Raw genomic sequence first — 17,220 nt, 5'->3', positions numbered from 1 at the left:
TGATCAATACAGCATCTTTCAGCTGATTTCATATATACAATGGACATTAAGGGTGCCAATTGATTTCCCATTTCTAAGCCTCATTTCTGTGAAAAATATTCACAACTGAAGGAAATATATTAGATTGTAAACATGCAGCTATCAATGTCCTCAGTACCGACACATAACAATTAATTGGATGGTAATTTTCTTTTAAAAGTTCTATCAAACTGCGTCTTGCACCTTCATTGTCCACATTGGTGTACAGTGCTTTGACGTCAAAGCTGTTCATATGCATTGTGTCTATAAACTCCATCTGATGTAACCCATTGAATAGTTGCTTGGTGTTTTGAAAATGAGCTGAGACACAATTTAACAGAGGGGTTAACATAGTTGTAATCAGCCAGCTTACTTGGTCTGCTGGCCTATCACAGCCAGAGATAATAGGTCTTAGGTACATCTACGAATATCAATAGAGTAGACGAAGTGGAAGTTAGAGAAGTTGCCAGCAACCTGGGCATTAACTTCTTGGCCAGACCTGCTTCGCAGGGAGGCCACTCCCTTAGGGTGGCGCCTCCTACGTTGGCTTCCATGAGTGGCCAGACTGGCGGAGCGTCTGAGCCCTGCCTCTACCTTTTCCCACTTTGCTCTGCAACGGACCCTAGCATCCCTCAGGTCAGTCCTCTCGCTCTCCTCCTCCTCCGAAACCTGGGTTCTCATGGTGGAGGAATGGGGGAGCTGTTCAGGCTGGGCCATCTGCGTGTCAAGGTCTTGGGAAGAAAGTCTCGCTGTATCTGAGCTCACAAGGGAGGGTGCCTCCCTCTGTTCTGGCTGTTCCCATTCTGAATCTGAGCTGCCAGATGTCTCCACAAGCTCATTCCTGACAGCGCCATCAGAAGTGGGTGACTTTACTCAGCTACGTGGCAGGGCTGGCTCTGCTGCTGAAGGCAGAAAGGTTAAGAAAGAATATCCAAAGTTCCCTTGATAATTTTGAATTTACCCAGTGCAGCAACAGCCTTTACAGGGTTGGTTTCCTTTGGAGGAGTGAAGTATCAGCATTTTGTGTTGACTTTGTGATAAGCTACTTACAAAATGTACCTCCGTTTTCACCAAAGGCATCACATAATCCTAAGAAAAGGTGCAATGATCCAGCAGTCTCAAGCAGAGGAGGCCTACGCTGTATTCTTTCTGGTGCCAGGTGAAGACCTTTTTATTTTCCAAGGCATTTTTAGCATTTTAACATTCCAGGTTTTTTAGCTCTGCTGTCTTAAATCTGCTATTGTGTTTTCTGCTGCTAGTTTTACTCTGCTTGTATTTTTATTGTAGTTTTAATCTATTACATTTTATATTGTATTTTCTGTTGTAAGTTTGTGGTTTTAATTTTGTGAACTGCCCAGACAGCCTTGGCTATTGGGCAGTATAAAAATGAAACAAACAAACAAATGACATTAGCATCTTTGGCACCAGTCAGACCATTGGTCCATCTACCTCAGTATTGCCTACACCAGGGGTGTGGAACCTCACTCAACCTGTGGGCCAAATTCAATGTCAGAGAACCTCTTGGGGGCTGCATTCCAGTGCTGGGCAGGGCCTGAGGCAAAGGGGGCAGGGCCAGAGGAAAAAGCCAACTTCTCTGCTCCCTCTGAGTTTAGCTGCAATCCACACAGTACTTGGGGGTGGAAGAGATGATTTTTTTGTAGCAACAATATATTGTTCTGTGTTGTAATGCAAGGTAGTCTGGGGTGTCTTGGGCTTGAATGGGCATTTAAGACCCATTCGCTTTGCCAAAGACCTGCTTCTGGCAGAGAGGAAAACAGCTAGAACTGGTTTGTTGATAGGGATCAAAACTGACCACTACACAATTGACTGTGACATTATAAAAAACATCCCTAAAGGGAAATACAATCAAGGACATCAGGAAGCAGCAGTAATAAAGATAAAAACAACTAGCAGCAATTACACGATAACAGCAGCCCTGAAACTGGATCAGACCAAGGGTACATCTTGTGCAGCATTTCTCATCACATTCAGCGTTATGGTCAATTACAGCTCTTGTGACTGCACAGGGTGCTTACCTTACATATATCTGAGTACAGAAATGTCAGACTGTACCTCTTCCATTTCATGGCCTTTGGGCCTCACCGTTAACTGTCAACTGACAATAACATTTGATGCATCTGGTGAAGTAGGCTCTAGTCCACAAAAGTGTATGCCACAAATCTTTTAAACTTTGAAGGTGCCACAAGGCACTTTCACCTTCAAGGCAGATAGAAGAACTATCTAGAAATTCAAATGCATAACTAACCATGTTCCAAAGTCAATGAAGGTTCACAAATAAAGACTTTTTGGTAATCAGAACCTATCGTCAAGGTGCTCTTGTCCTCTGTATGTAGGCTTGTTTTTGTACATTACTTAGAAATTTCTTGAATATAAGCAATACATAAATATTGGTAATAAATTAAACAAACAAACTATGGTCAATGTATCATTGCAAGTTTGGCCATCTGGTTATTGTGAATAGGTCTATCACTAGGAATTTGCCTATAGCAGCTCTGGTAATGGCAAATGGTAAATGGTTCATGAATCAGCTATTCATGTGAAGGGGTGAGAGTTCAAGGTCCATGAGTAGAAGTGTGAGCATGTGAATGGAACAGCAGTTGTCAGAATGGAAACAAGGGCAGGCAGGCTGGGAGATGGGGTGGGGGACTGGAATTCTACACAGTTTGCTCTCTGGAAACAAATAACCAGTTTCATTTTTTATTAATTAATACATGTCTCCAGTGCTCTTTCTAAAAAAAACTAAACTGGCTGGGGAATGCTGGAAGTTGTGCGACATTGTCCTGTCTAAACATGTACAGAAGTCAGCCCTAACTCTCTCAGCCCTCTCGCAAATGGTCTCTGTCTTCTGTCTAACTGACTTTCTTGAATGGACTCTGACTGCACCCTTCATTCCATTCTGGCTTCTGCTGTCAATAAGGTGGCTATGTATGAATCACCCTGGAAGAGGGCATAGAACACCAAAAAAGAGGACAAAAGAGTGCAGTCAATCACATCAACTTGCATATGCTAATATATATGCAAATTTAGAAATAATAATCTAAATAGAAATACAGTACATCTCACTGCAGTCAGTCTGCTTTACAGGTGTTTAACATGATGGGCAACAGTTCTTACGGTTCATTATCTTTAAACTAGTCTTGGACTGGGTGGCCGTTCAAATAGAGGTCGCCTTCTAATAGAGGACAGTCCTCTGTAAAAGAGGACATTTGGCCACCCTATAACCTCCACTCACTCTTCTGTTACAATCCCTAACACCAAAGAAAATTATTCTGGGCCAAAATATCCAATTAAAAAACAAGAAAGAAAGTCACAAATCAATTTACAAAGCTATCACTTGTAGGGTCACCAGTGTGGTGGCGAGTTGCCCGTAAGCATCCGTGCCTTTAAAGCTACAAGTGTCCTTTACCTGGAGGCTGGTGGGGTCTGCCTACTCAGATCCCACTTCTTTGACTGGTGAAACCTGTTGGGCACTCATCCCTGCCCAGCCAGGTCAAGCATAATAAAAATGGAATATGTTTTATAAAGCCAATAATGTATTGGCAATGTCCCAATGTTTGTTTTATAGGCAAAAGAAGTTTTTCTTTTACCTTGTGCCAACAATAACTGCCTTGTCTTGTCCCATTATAACAGGTGTCCCCAGCCTTTTAGGTCACATGGGCTGTGGGTACCACCACAAAATGCCTATGCAATGTTTCTTTTACTTATGTGTTTATATGTTATCTGCTCAGTTTTTAGTATTATTCTAGCCCTGTATTCTGTATTGTGCAAAGCATTGTCCAGATCTTGGAGAAAATAATGGTACTTTCTCCCAGGTCTCGGAGAAAATAATGGTACTAAGTTATTGCTTTTTGCTTAGCCTTACATTTGCCCTCATCCGCCCCGCTATTTTGCAAGTAATCCTATAGGAATGATAAATCCACCAAACATTAACTGTTGTAACTCTTTCCTGCTGTCCAATTACCTATTTTCCAAAGGATTGTTTTAACTCTGTATTCTCATGTCATGTTATTTGGAAATGTATTCTTTTTGGATAGTAGTATGACTATTGCTCAACTCCTGTTGGCTATGTACAGTAGGATATGACTTTCCTGGACATACCAAGAAGGCAGCTAAATCCCTGAGACATTGCATCATGGCCCTAGCTAGTCACCTGCTTTTCATGCAAGAAAAGCCCAGCTCTAATCCTTGGCAGCTAAATAAGGATCAAGTAGCAACTGATGAGAAAGCCATGTTCTGGGCCTGAGACTCTGAAGAACCACTGCCAGTCCAGGGAAGACAAGTCTGGGCTAGATGAACAAAGTTGGACCTGGTGTAAGGCCAGGTCCTAGGCCCCTAGGACAGCAAGCAGGCCTGTTCACTCCAGCTGGGAATTAATGAACAATCAGTGTAGGCTGATTTATTGTAGGGAGGGGGAGGTTGCTCATGGTTTACCTGCTTAAACAAGAGCAGCGGTTTGGAAGAGTGGATGCAAGAAGAAGCAAGAGAAACAGGGAATGCTTGAACAATTTTGCCCTGAGCTTCAGCACTTCTCCATAATGCTGCCTCCCAGAATGAGAAGGTCTTCAGGCCTTTTTGAGACTGTACTTAGTTCTCCAAGACTCTTGCTATTTCTGCCCCTGACTCAGTGCTGGGCCCTGACTCACTGCTGGGCCTATGGCTCACAAATACTTTGACAAGTATTCTGTGGGCATCTGCTGCTACACTATCCACAAACGACGTAAGCATATTGTACACGACAGAAAATGGCATTCCCAGACTGGCCATAGGCACCAGCTGTTTTGGTAGCTTCGGTGCTTTGCTGGCTGCATCTGCTAACAGCTCCACCACCAGCGCCTTGGTGACCACAGCAGCCAGTGGTGACTTGACCAGGGCCTGGAGCTTCTCAAAAGGTTGCTCAGCACGCTCAGCTACTTTCCTTAAAGAGGACTCTTCCAAGCCAAAGCTGATGCAGTAACCTTGCAGTGTCTGGATCAGGAGGTCCACATTGCATGCAATCGAAATCTCTGGGATGGGCACAGTCTGGTGGACACAGACTACCACCGAGACCAGCCACAAGTGTTCAACCATGGTGATCTTCTTCATCTCTAGTATGCGATGGGAGATGTTTGGTGTGGCCAGGAGAAAGGAGTGGCTCTTCTGTAGTTGCAGGTTCTTCTCCAGGGTCTCTACAAAGAGGGGGAAGTCATACTTGCTAAAAAGGGAGTTGGAAATAAGGAATATCTTTGGGGACGGCATCCCTTTCACCTGGAAACCTTGCACACATCCCTCCCGGATTTTCTGCAGGGCAACAGCTTCACTGAAGCCAGATGAGTTGCTCAGGCGAGCCACCTCCAAATCTACATCCACCTTGGAGCGAACAAAGTAGAAGTCCTTGCCAGCTTTCCTGATGTGATGAGCCAGTTTGGCATGGAGGGAGGTAAAGTGTTGAGAGGCAATGATGACAAAGAAGTCATAGCGGGAGGCATTGATCTGCTTCAAATAATCTTTGGCCTGGAAGTCAGGGCTACCAATACTTGGCAGATCCCATAGAATCACATTGGCATACTTGGGGTGAGAGTATGGTGTGGGATCTTTATTGGTGTCCACCCTCCCAGTGGGAGCAGCGCCTTCATCCTCCTCATGCAGGTCCCGGAAGGAGTTGATGAAGGTTGACTTGCCAACTCCAGATTCTCCAGTGATGCCCACATCTAAGCAGATGTTCTCCAGAGAGCAGAGAGTCTCTTGAAGCCTGTCAGCCAGCTCAGAAAAATTCTCTTTCCCAAAGGAGCCTTTGAGGTCTTTGATCTGTTTTTGACTCAGTGTAGTTTTGTCTTTCTTCGCCGCTCCTGCCATTGCGGTAGCAGTTGGTCAAGATGGCTGTCAGCCTAGGAAAAGCAAGCAGCCATGAGTGACCAGAAGCCTTGTGATAAAGCACTGTTCCACTTAGGCACATCTTTATCACGGCACAGTGCCACTAAGAAGTAGAGCTGTGTGCAAATGGCCTCCTGAAATTCTCCACCATAATCATAGGCAGGGAAATTTCACCAGGGGGAGTTTCTTATAGGTAGGGCTCACCATTGACAGGGGTTGTAGCACTGCTTTCTTCTTTACTAAAGGCTTGTGAATTTTTTGCACTGCCACTGCAAGTGGCAACAGCAGCAACTGCATTGGCAGCCTGGTCTCCGTTCTGCATCTTCCTTCATACCTAGTGTGGGGTGTGTGTGTGTGTGAGGATGGTGCAAAAAATAGTGCAGAAAATTTAGAGAAAATACAACTACATGATGCACATGAAGCACTCTGAACACTTGAAAACACTGCACAGATATTGTCCTTGTTGGTAATGGTTTGTTTGTTGCATTAATAGCCTGCCTTTCCTCCAAGGATCCCAAGGCAGCATAAATGATCTCCATTTTATCCTCACAACAGCCCTGTTAGGTAGCTTAGACAAGTTTAAGTAGCTTGTGAGTGGCTGGTTATGCTCATCTGAACACATGGAGAATGGCATAGAAATCAGTAGCAGATCTTGACAAATGGAAATCCCATATGGCTCAACCCTTTCCCATCTACAGAAGTATGGTTGCTCATATGGGCCTCCCAGTCTCCTCTCCCAGAATCTCCCCAGTAGGCTCCTTCCCCACCATCCATCAAAACACAAGATTCTTGCCTTTTCTTCTCCCCATTCCCTGTGTTTATATTGCTTCCCTCTTCTAGCACTCTAAGGCCAGCATATGGGGCTGTAAGCACACCAGGCCACAACCATTCTACAGAAGCTCTGGGGAGATCAACTTATTTTCATGGCACTCTGGTCTGGTCTGGTCCCTACATGAGCCAAGGACTTTTCATTGATGAAGTAGCTGGGGGCTGCTATAGGAACTTGCAATGAGAGGCTTCTTCTAATTGGACATGTTGGCTTGCCCAGTGTGATGTCAGCAACAGCCCTGAGATAAGGATTTGATGTGCCATCAGAAAAAAAGGTAATCTGAAGTGTGTGTGTGTGTGTGTGGGGGGGGGATATCTGCATATTGTGTAGCTAAGAAACACTGCCAGTTTTGCTTGTTTTTTTGAGAAATGAAAAGCAAACCAAATAGAATCTTCAGCATGATTCTGTCAGAAAAGATTGGCATATTAGATAGCTAACAAACATTGCTGTGTCTATCTGAAATAAAAATCAAACCAAATAGAATTTTCCATCAGAGATTGGGTCCAAGGAGGATGCAGTTATAATTAGCAATTAATAAGACAATGTAACTGAGGGTGCAAACCCCACAGCCACTTTAGGGTGTGTTGATCGGTAATTACCAAGAACATTGGTGATAGTTTTTTAATGGAATTCACACATGCATAAATTCCATCTTTTAAAAAATATTTTTATTGATAGTTAAACCATCTATTACAGCCGTATCAACAATGTCAAAACAGGATTAAATACAGGAAAGTTTGCAAAAGTTCATTTCATTTTGGGAAACAGTACAGTTGTTATTTAATGTCTTTGAAAAAAATTCGTAGAAATTCTGGTCCCTTGTATACCTTTCCACATCAATCCGTGTGTCCTGGGTGGCTTGATATTATCTCTTTTGTTTCCACATGTAATAAAACAGTGCCAGGTTTCTGTAAAGTCCCCAGCATTGTTATTTCTTCTTGCCAATTCTAATTGTTTAGTAAATTTCTTTGTTTGTCCTATATTCCAAATATTATTGCAAATGTTATTGTACCATCAGTCCATGATGCCATGTTTGCTTTCCAGGACCTATCTGGCTGCCACTATAAAAAACATGAGGGCTTCCTTGAGTGATTCTTCTTTGCTTGGTTCATCAACAATGGGCAATAATGCACTTTTTGGTTCATAATGTCTGGTATGTTTTATTATTTTACTACACTCTATAAATATTTGTCCTGAACCCTTTAATAATTTTACATTCCCACAGCATGTGAAAATTCCATTCCAATTCCACACATTCTCATCAGCACAGTGAAACAATATTATGGATACAGCTAAATAATATTCTGAATAGCTTTCATCGCATTTTCCCTTATTTTGGTTGACACTGATCTAAATAGTTTCTTGTTCCAGATATTTCCCCAGTGCTACATATTGATGGACTCCCCTTAATTCTTTAAGGTTGCTCAGTTTTCCTACTGAGTCTTCCATTAATGTTCTCAACATTTTTGAAACCATTCCTTTAGTACTGGCTCTGGATTAGAGAATCAAGTGTTTTAAGTGGTCTGATTGCATGACTATCATCGGATTAGTACAAAAATGTGCCACTTTATCCCTGTTACTTCAAACTCTGCTGGCTGTTCCTTTATTTGCCCTCCTGTCTTGTGATTTACCCCTATATGCAGCTCCTGCAACCTGAATAGTCCCAGCTTTCATATGGTTTACATTTATCTGGGTCATAAAAGTGTGGGTGGGACAAAAAGGGGATTATTGGTTAGATGGTGGGGGTAGTATTTCGTTCCATTTTCCCCCATAGATAATGCATAATAGGGTTCTCATCAATGTCTGTTAATTTAAGAACATAAGAAGAACCATGTGGAATCAGACCAAAGGCCTGTTTAGTCCAGTATTCTGTTCCCTCAGTGGCCAACCATATGCCTGTGGGAAGCCCACTCTCTTTGAATAAAAAATACACAATATGAAATATTGGCTTGATCCGGTATGAAAAGATTAGACACTGACTGGGTTTAAACAACATGATAACCTACACTCAAGGGTTGAGTATGAGTTCAGTGTGCATTGTTGTTGAACTATGGGTTGGTGTTGAAACACGGGTTATCATGTGGTCTGAACCAGCCGTGATAACAAACCATAGTGAGCAACCCACAGTTCACAACCCAACAACAAACTGTGGGTTTGCTTTATGGATTGTTTGTGGTTAACAAGCCATGGTTTGTTAGTGTGACTGGGTTCCGACAACACGACAACCCATGTTTCAACAGCAACCGATGGTTCAACGACAACCCACACTCAACCCATGAGTATGGGTTATCATGTTGTATGACCCAGCTAATGGGCTGGTTTGCATGACACGAGGGAGGTTAATAAGCCATGGTGGCTTGTTAACCATATGCGCATGCATTGCTTACATAATGGCTGAGTTCCCAAACTACCCTCACCAGGTGCAGCTAGTCATAATGTCTGAACCTGGCTGAGGTGAATAAGAATCCACCCAACAATCCTGCAACAGCCGTGGGTGCTGGGTGGTTGGTTAACCATCCGAGCCACCCACCCTGGCTGGGTTCAGACATCACAAAAACCTATGCCTGGCAAGGGTAATCAGGGGAGTTGGCCGGTATGCAACTGACATGCATGGGGATGGTTAGCAAGCCACCATGGTTTATTAACCACCCTCATGTCATGCGAATCAGGTCATAGGCAAACCAAAGCTTCTCAAACAACCTGCTCCTCCTCCCTCAATTCCATGGTCAGCCTAGTGTTTCATTTTTGGAGTCATCTCTGACACACTGACCACCACATTGAGGTGACTGTCCATCAGTTCGTCGGAGAACACTGACATAAACTCTTGTTATTTTTGCAGCATTCACTCTGCATCGTATTTAAATAAGTTAAAAGTTTAGAGGTTTGTATTTGTATGGGATGTGTAGCTCTTGTCCTATACCATGCTACTGTTTTATCATTTCAGCCTGCAATCCTATACACACTTACCTGGAAGTATGTCCCATTGCACTCAATTTAGGTTACCTCTGAATAGACATGTAGATGATTGCATGCTCAGTGTCTGGTAATATTTTATTTTTTACTCTTTTGTAAGCTGCCTTGCCCCTTCATGGATCACTGCCTTGTTGTGGCGAAGGGGCTTGCATAACTCAGTGAAGCCATAAGCTATGCCGTGCAGGGCCACCCAAGACAGACAGGTCATGGCGGAGAGTTCTGACAAAATGTGGTCCACTGGAGAAGGAAATGGCAACCCACTCCAGTATTCCTGCCAAGAAAACCCCATGGAACGTATCACAAGGCTAAAAGAGATGACGCCGGAAGATGAGCCCCTCAGGTCGGAAGGTGTCCAATATGCTACTGGGGAAGAGCAGAAGGAATTTCCAAGTAGCGCCAGAAAGAGTGAAGCGGCTGGGCCAAAGCCAAAAGGACACTCAGCTGTGGATGTGTCTGGTGGTGAAAAGAAAATCCGATGCTGTAAAGAACAATATTGTTTAGGAATCTGGAATGTAAGATCAATGAATCAAGGTAAGCTGGAGGTGATCAAACATGAGATGGCAAGATTGAACATCGACATCTTGGGAATCAGTGAACTAAAATGGACAAACATGGGCGAATTTAATTCAGGTGACCATCATATCTACTACTGTGGGCAAGAATCCCTTAGAAGAAATGGAGTAGCACTCATAGTCAGCAAAAGGGTGGGAAAAGCAGTACTGGGGTACAATCTGAAAAACGATAGAATGATCTCAGTACGAATCCAAGGCAAACCATTCAACATCACAGTAATTCAAGTCTATGCCCCAACCACTGATGCCGAAGAAGGTGAGGTTGATCAGTTCTATGGAGACCTACAACACCTTCTAGAACTAACACCAAAAAAAGATGTCCTTTTCATCATAGGGGATTGGAATGCTAAAGTAGGAAGTCAAGAAATCACTGGGATAACAGGCAAGCATGGCCTTGGTGTACAAAATGAAGCAGGACAAAGGCTAATAGAGTTTTGCCAAGAGAACACACTGATCATAGCAAACACTCTTTTCCAACAGCACAAGAGGCGACTCTACACATGGACATCACCAGATGGTCAATAACGAAATCAGATTGATTATGTCCTTTGCAGCCAAAGATGGAGAAGCTCTATACAGTCAGTCAAAACAAGACCTGGAGCTGACTGTGGCTCAGATCATGAGCTGCTTCTTGCAAAATTTCAGCTTAAATTGAAGAAAGTCGGGAAAACCACTAAACTATTCAGGTATGACCTAAATCATATCCCTTATGAATATATAGTGGAGGTGAGGAATAGATTTAAGGGATTAGACCTGATAGACAGAGTGCCTGAGGAACTATGGATGCAGGTCCATAACATTGTTCAGGAGGCAGCAACGAAATCCATCCCAAAGAAAAAGAAATGCAAGAAAGCAAAGTGGCTGTCTGATGAGGCTTTACAAGTAGCTGAGGAAAGAAGGGAAGCGAAAAGCAAGGGAGAAAGGGGAAGATATATCCAACTGAATGCAGAGTTCCAGAGAACAGCAAGGAGAGACAATAAGGCCTTCTTAAATGAACAATGCAAAGAAATCGAGGAAAACAATAGAATGGGAAAGACTAGAGATCTTTTCAAGAAAATTGGAGATCTCAAGGGAACGTTTTGTGCAAAGATGGGCATGATAAAGGACAAAGAAGGCAGGGACCTAACAGAAGCAGATGAGTTGAAGAAGAGGTGGCAAGAATACACAGAAGAACTATACAGGAAAGATCTTAATGTCCCTGATAGCCATGATAGTGCGGTCACTGAACTTGAGCCAGACATCCTAGAGAGTGAAGTCAAGTTTGCCTTAGGAAGCATTACTAACAACAAAGCTAGCGGAGATGACAGTATTCCAGCTGAGCTATTTAAAATTCTAAAAGATGATGCTGTTAAAGTGCTGCACTCAATATGCCAACAAATTTGGAACACTCAACAGTGGCCACAAGACTGGAAAAGGTCAGTTTACATTCCAATTCCAAAGAAGGGCAATGCCAAAGAGTGTTCAAACTACCGCACAATTGCGCTCATTTCACATGCCAGCAAGGTGATGCTCAAAATCCTACAAGCTAGGCTTCAGCAGCATGTGAACCGAGAACTACTGGAAGTACAAGCTGAGTTTCAAAGAGGCAGAGGAACTAGAGATCAAATCGCCAACATTCGCTGCATCATGGAGAAAGCAAGAGAATTCCAGAAAAACATCTATTTCTGCTTCATTGACTACGCTAAAGCCTTTGATTGTGTGGATCACAACAAACTGTGGCAAATTCTTAAAGAGATGGGAGTACCAGACCACCTTACCTGTCTCCTGAGTCTGTACGAGGGTCAAGAAGCACCAGTAAGAACTGGACATGGAACAACTGATTGGTTCAAAATTGGGAAAGGAGTACGACAAGGCTACATATTGTCGCCCTGCTTATTTAACTTATATGCAGAGTACATCACGAGAAACGCCGGGTTGGATGAATCACAGGTCGGAATTAAGATTGCCAGGAGAATTATCAACAACCTCAGATACGCAAACAATACCACCCTAATGGCAGAAAGCGAAGAGGATCTCAAGAGCCTCTTGTTGAGGGTGAAAGTGGAGAGTGCAAAAGCTGGTTTGAAACTCAACATTAAAAATGAAGATCATGGCATCTGGCCCCATCACTTCCTGGCATATAGAAGGGGAAGAAATGGAAGCAGTGGCAGATTTTATTTTCTTGGGCTCCAAGATCACCGCAGACGGTGACTGTAGCCATGAAATTAAAAGACGCTTGCTCTTTGGGAGGAAAGCTATGGCACACCTAGACAGCATAGTAAGGAGCTGAGACATCACCTTGCCGACAAAGGTCCGTCTAATCAAAGCGATGGTTTTCCCAGTAGTAACGTATGGCTGTGAGAGCTGGACTATAAGGAAGGCTGAGCGCCGAAGAATTGATGCTTTCGAACTGTGGTGCTGGAGAAGACTCTTACGAGTCCCCTGGACTGCAAGGAGGTCACATCAGTCCATCCTAAAGGAAATCAACCCTGAGTGCTCATTGGAAGGACAGATACTGAAGCTGAAGCTCAACTATTTTGGCCACCTAATGCGAAGAGAAAACTCCCTGGAAAAGACCCTGATGCTGGGAAAGACTGAAGGCAAAAGGAGAAGGGGATGGCAGAGGATGAGATGGCTAGATAGCATCACCGATGCAATGAATATGGGCTTGAGTACGCTCCGGGAGAGAGCGGAGGACAGGAAGGCCTGGCGTGCTCTGGTCCATGGGGTCATGAAGAGTCGGACACAACTGAACGACTGAACAACAACAATAAGCTGCCTTGAGAATGCTGATCAGCCATTGATGGGTGGGATATACAATGCAGGAATAAATAAGGAAATGGTAGATCTGAAGTCGATTCCACAGCCCACTTTTTCCTCAAAGCTCCCTATGGCCAATTTACACCTTGCGGTCTGTCCTGATCTATCTCCTCCCCCACAAGCAGAGTGAGCTAGCTGATGACAAGAGTACTGTGCCAAGAGGTTCCACGAAGAAAGGACTTTGTGCAAGCTTAATAGAAAAAATTAGTATAAAAGCTAGCATCCACATTAAAATATAGGCACTGGCTCCTCTATAGAGGATTTGCACCTTTGTGCGGCTGGATGGGAGGGCAATGGACTCCTTACAGTTCTGAAACTAGGCCAGTAGAGGGCAGGTGGCCTCTCTTCAGTGCCCATTCATACAAACATGCACTCATGCACACTTTCTCTCTCTCTGTCTCTCTCTCTCACACACACACACAAACACACTTCTCCATTTCCATTTCTGGCACACCTCTACGATTAGAGACCCCGCATTAGAGAATTAGAGAACAGAGAAACTGTGAAAAGGAAGGAAGCTAACAAATCTCCCAACTAACAGATGTGGGTGGCATTTGGAAGCTAACACACCTCTCGAGTTAACAAATGTGGGTGGCATTATTTGCATAGCACTGAGACACATGGTGCCTTACAGAGCAACAAACAAAAAGGCAGATCTCTGCCCTGAGGCACCTGCAGTCGGAAATTCGACACAGAGGGAAGGAACCCATGTTGGTTCTGCAAAGAAGGTAGACCTGTTGCTGGAAAGTTCTTTTTTCTCTTTTCGCTTTTAAAGTGGTTTGTGGATTTTGCAGTGGTACTGTATTGGTTATATTTCATTGCTTTGTTGTAAACTTTGTTATTTTAATTCTTGTATGCCATCCAGAGAGCTTTGGTTATACAGTTTCCTATAAACTGTATAAATACAGTAATAAAATAAAGAGTAGAAGAAGAACACAGGACTGCAAGCTTTGATTAGACGATCAACTAAAGCTTCAGTTTCTCATTGCGGGCCAATTTGAAATGAAGGGCGGGGGGAGAGAGGATATTCAAATCTTGCCCATATGGGCAAGCATAGATTTTAACTGGTAGCAGATTGTGTTTTGAACATTCTCTCTCCCCCCACCCTTCATTTCAAATTCCACCCCAGATTGATTGATTGATTTATCCAACATTTGTGAATTGCTTACATTAAAAGAAATTTTAACAAAAAGTACAGTACATTATAATTTTCATTTGCACATATTTACAAAATCACAGTGATTGCTGAGCTGCCTTACACACTTGGTGACATTTTACTGCAATGAATGTTGTCTCTCAGCAGCATAAAACACTTGAAATGTCATGCCTCCCTTTAGTTTTCTAGCAGGTCACCACAACTTGTGATGCACCAAGCTAAAAGTAACCACCCCTAAGGTTGCCAGGTCACCTGAGGCTCAGATCCAGAGTTAGGGACACCCGAGGGCATCTGTCAGCACAGAGATGGAATCTATGATTCTACAACTCTACGATTCTTAATGGGATTTGATGCCAAGAATCTAAATACCGGGCTAGTTAGCTCCAATTACATACCTGTTCTGTTCTACCTGCTCCCCAGTACAGAATTGGCATCTACCATTCTCCCCTCTCCCTAAATATGTTTTAAAAATATACACTTTTTGTCTTTTATTGAAAAGACAGACTTACAATCAAACCATTTCAGACTTGCATTTAGGCCCATGTATTGAGGAGCTCAGCTTTCTCCACCATAATTTAAGTCTCTGTTGTCATATAGAAATTCCCCTCTTCTCTTACACTATTGCCTCATCTGCCTAATCAGATGCAATCTGTCACGGTGTTTGCACTGGCTGGTTATTTTAAGTTTGCTATTTTGGTTTTTTTTATTTCACTTGAGTTGTTTTATTTAAAAGATCTGTGAACTTGCAGAAGGAATTTTTTTTTTTAAAGCGCACACATTACGTCTTTATTGGCATCTGTTCCCATCACCTTCAGCCATAGTGCGATACTGAAACTGAAAGGACATAATGGGAAAGGGAGTAGCATGAACTGTAGAATGTGGTGGCAGTTTGCACTAGGACCAGCAAAAACAACACAAAACGGGGGGGGGGGGACCCCAAGCAGTGTTATTACGGTCATGGGACCGGGAGATCTTGCTGCTTGACACAAAGATTTGAGGGTTTTAGTGTCCCTTTCAGTGGCGTGGTTCTGATGTAATGCTGAACTTTGTTTTATCCATATGAACAAGGTTCAGGTCTGTGCTCTCCACCTTCCTCTGACAATGCCCCAAGGAGATCAGACGCGTTCACTTTCCTTTTCAGCTAACTGCCATTTACAGTTATAGCTGAATCTTAAACTGGTCAATCCAACTTCAAATTGTGGCTTATGGTCGGCTTGTTTCAATAAAGCATTGTTAAGAGACTAACCAGGTTGTCCAGGTTTGGACACAATACTGAACTGCAGTTACTGGAGGTGAGGGGAGACCAAGTCTTATTCCCATAATGCAAAATCATAGTTTAGTGATCTGATCCCCTGTGCTAGAGTTCCGACTTTGGCTTCTCACCCCAAGATTTAACGCTGTCCCTTAGAGATCCAGAGAAGAAAGCTAAAACCCTGGAACTTCAGAACGGTAGAAACTGCCAATCTTACCACCAAGAACTTGTTCTGGGGGTATGCAAGAATTATTAAAAACCTGCATTCATTTATATTACTTTCATTCCTTGCTTCTTTTGCTGCTCTGCCGTGGCAGCAGCAGAGCCATTTTTTACAGCCACTTCAGTGGCCATTGTTTGCCCAGACCATCATGTTGTTCCAGGGGCATTCTGAGAAAATCAGCTGCCACCCTCAGAGACAGGAATGACAACTGGGTACAAATGAGGCCCATTTGGTTCAATTTGTCTTTTGCTCCAAATGAATGCACACCCCAACTGTTTCTACTGCTTCCATGAGACTGCCCCACAAAGCAGTTAAATACCTGTCAGCCACAATGAGTAGCTGGCAGAGGACTGCATGCAGTTTGAAAGGTGACGCCTGGTAGCACCGGCCTGGTTTGGAGCATATGTATTTAGGAACATTAACTGTACTGATGGAGACATTGCGCTCTCTCTTTTAGATGGCATCTTGTTCTTGTCAGTGTTCTTGCCCTCCAGTTTTTCTCGATGTGTGTACACTCCTAGACGCAGTGCCAACTGAAACATAGTGATGTTTCAAGAGTATGTCTCACATTTGCATTCTCTCCCCCCACCAGCCCCATGCCTAGAGATGAAAAAATTCTGTTTCCAGTGGAAGACTTGCGTGTTTCGCCCAAGCCTGGCAAGCTATAGTTTACGCCAGGGGTGTGGAATCGCAGCCCCAGGGGCCAAATCTAGCCTTCCTGGAGTCTCGGGTTTGGCCCTCTGAGGCTCTCCAGATGGCCCCACCCCCTTCCCCTGACCCCAGTGTCTTTCTCTGAACCATGCAGAGGGCTTTTCCTAGGTTTGGGTGTTTTCCTGCCTTTTGTGCAGTTTTTCCCCCATTCTAAAAAGTTGACCTGCCTCTCCTAAGAGCTACTGGCAGGAAGAGATTTAAGCTAAAATTGTAGTATTTTGGCCCCGTCCTTTTTGCCCTTGACCTCACCCATCACTAGAATGTGGTCCCCGAGAGCTCCTCTGAAATTGAACTCCACAAACCATTGCTGCTCCAAACCAGGATTGCAAACTACATTCAAATTACCTGCAAGCTGCAGACCCAGATCAGAGCTTCCTAGGCTTGGCGTGTGAGGGGAGGAAGGAACATGCAGGCTCAAGGCTCATGACCACACTCTTTCGAGGTTACATTGCGCTTCTTCTGACCGGATGGAGGGCGCTGAACTTATTCTGGATGGGGTTACACTCCACCTGAAGGAGCAGGTTCGTAGCTTGGGGGTTCTCCTTGAGCCCTCATTGTCACTTGAGGCTCAGGTGGCCTCAGTGGCATGGAGTGCCTTCTACCAACTTCGGTTGGTGGCCCAGTTACGCCCCTACCTGGACAGGGATAACCTGGCGTCACTTGTCTATGCTCTGATAATCTCCAAGTTAGATTACTGCAATGCACTTTATATGGGGCTGCCTTTGAAGACGGTTCAGAAGCTACAGTCTGTGAAAAATGCGGCTGCCAGATTGATAATGGGGACCAGAAAGTCTGAAAATATAAGACTGACTCTGG

General features: G+C 43.8%; 1 protein-coding gene across 1 annotated transcript; it reads right to left on the bottom strand.

The window, feature by feature from the left end:
- Window positions 1-4,623: 4,623 nt before the first annotated feature.
- Window positions 4,624-5,871, bottom strand: LOC146334193 (interferon-inducible GTPase 5-like). Its single transcript, XM_084824492.1, has one exon. It carries the CDS (start codon window positions 5,869-5,871, stop codon window positions 4,624-4,626), a length of 1,248 nt encoding a protein of 415 aa, XP_084680618.1.
- Window positions 5,872-17,220: the final 11,349 nt, after the last annotated feature.

Source organism: Heloderma suspectum, chromosome 17 (genome assembly GCF_057233095.1).
Source record: "Heloderma suspectum isolate Gila_16-S chromosome 17, 16-S_ref, whole genome shotgun sequence".
Classification (NCBI taxonomy): Eukaryota; Metazoa; Chordata; class Lepidosauria; order Squamata; family Helodermatidae; genus Heloderma; species Heloderma suspectum.
Note: the sequence above shows the minus strand (reverse complement) of the source record. Positions and strands in the feature narration are given on the sequence as shown.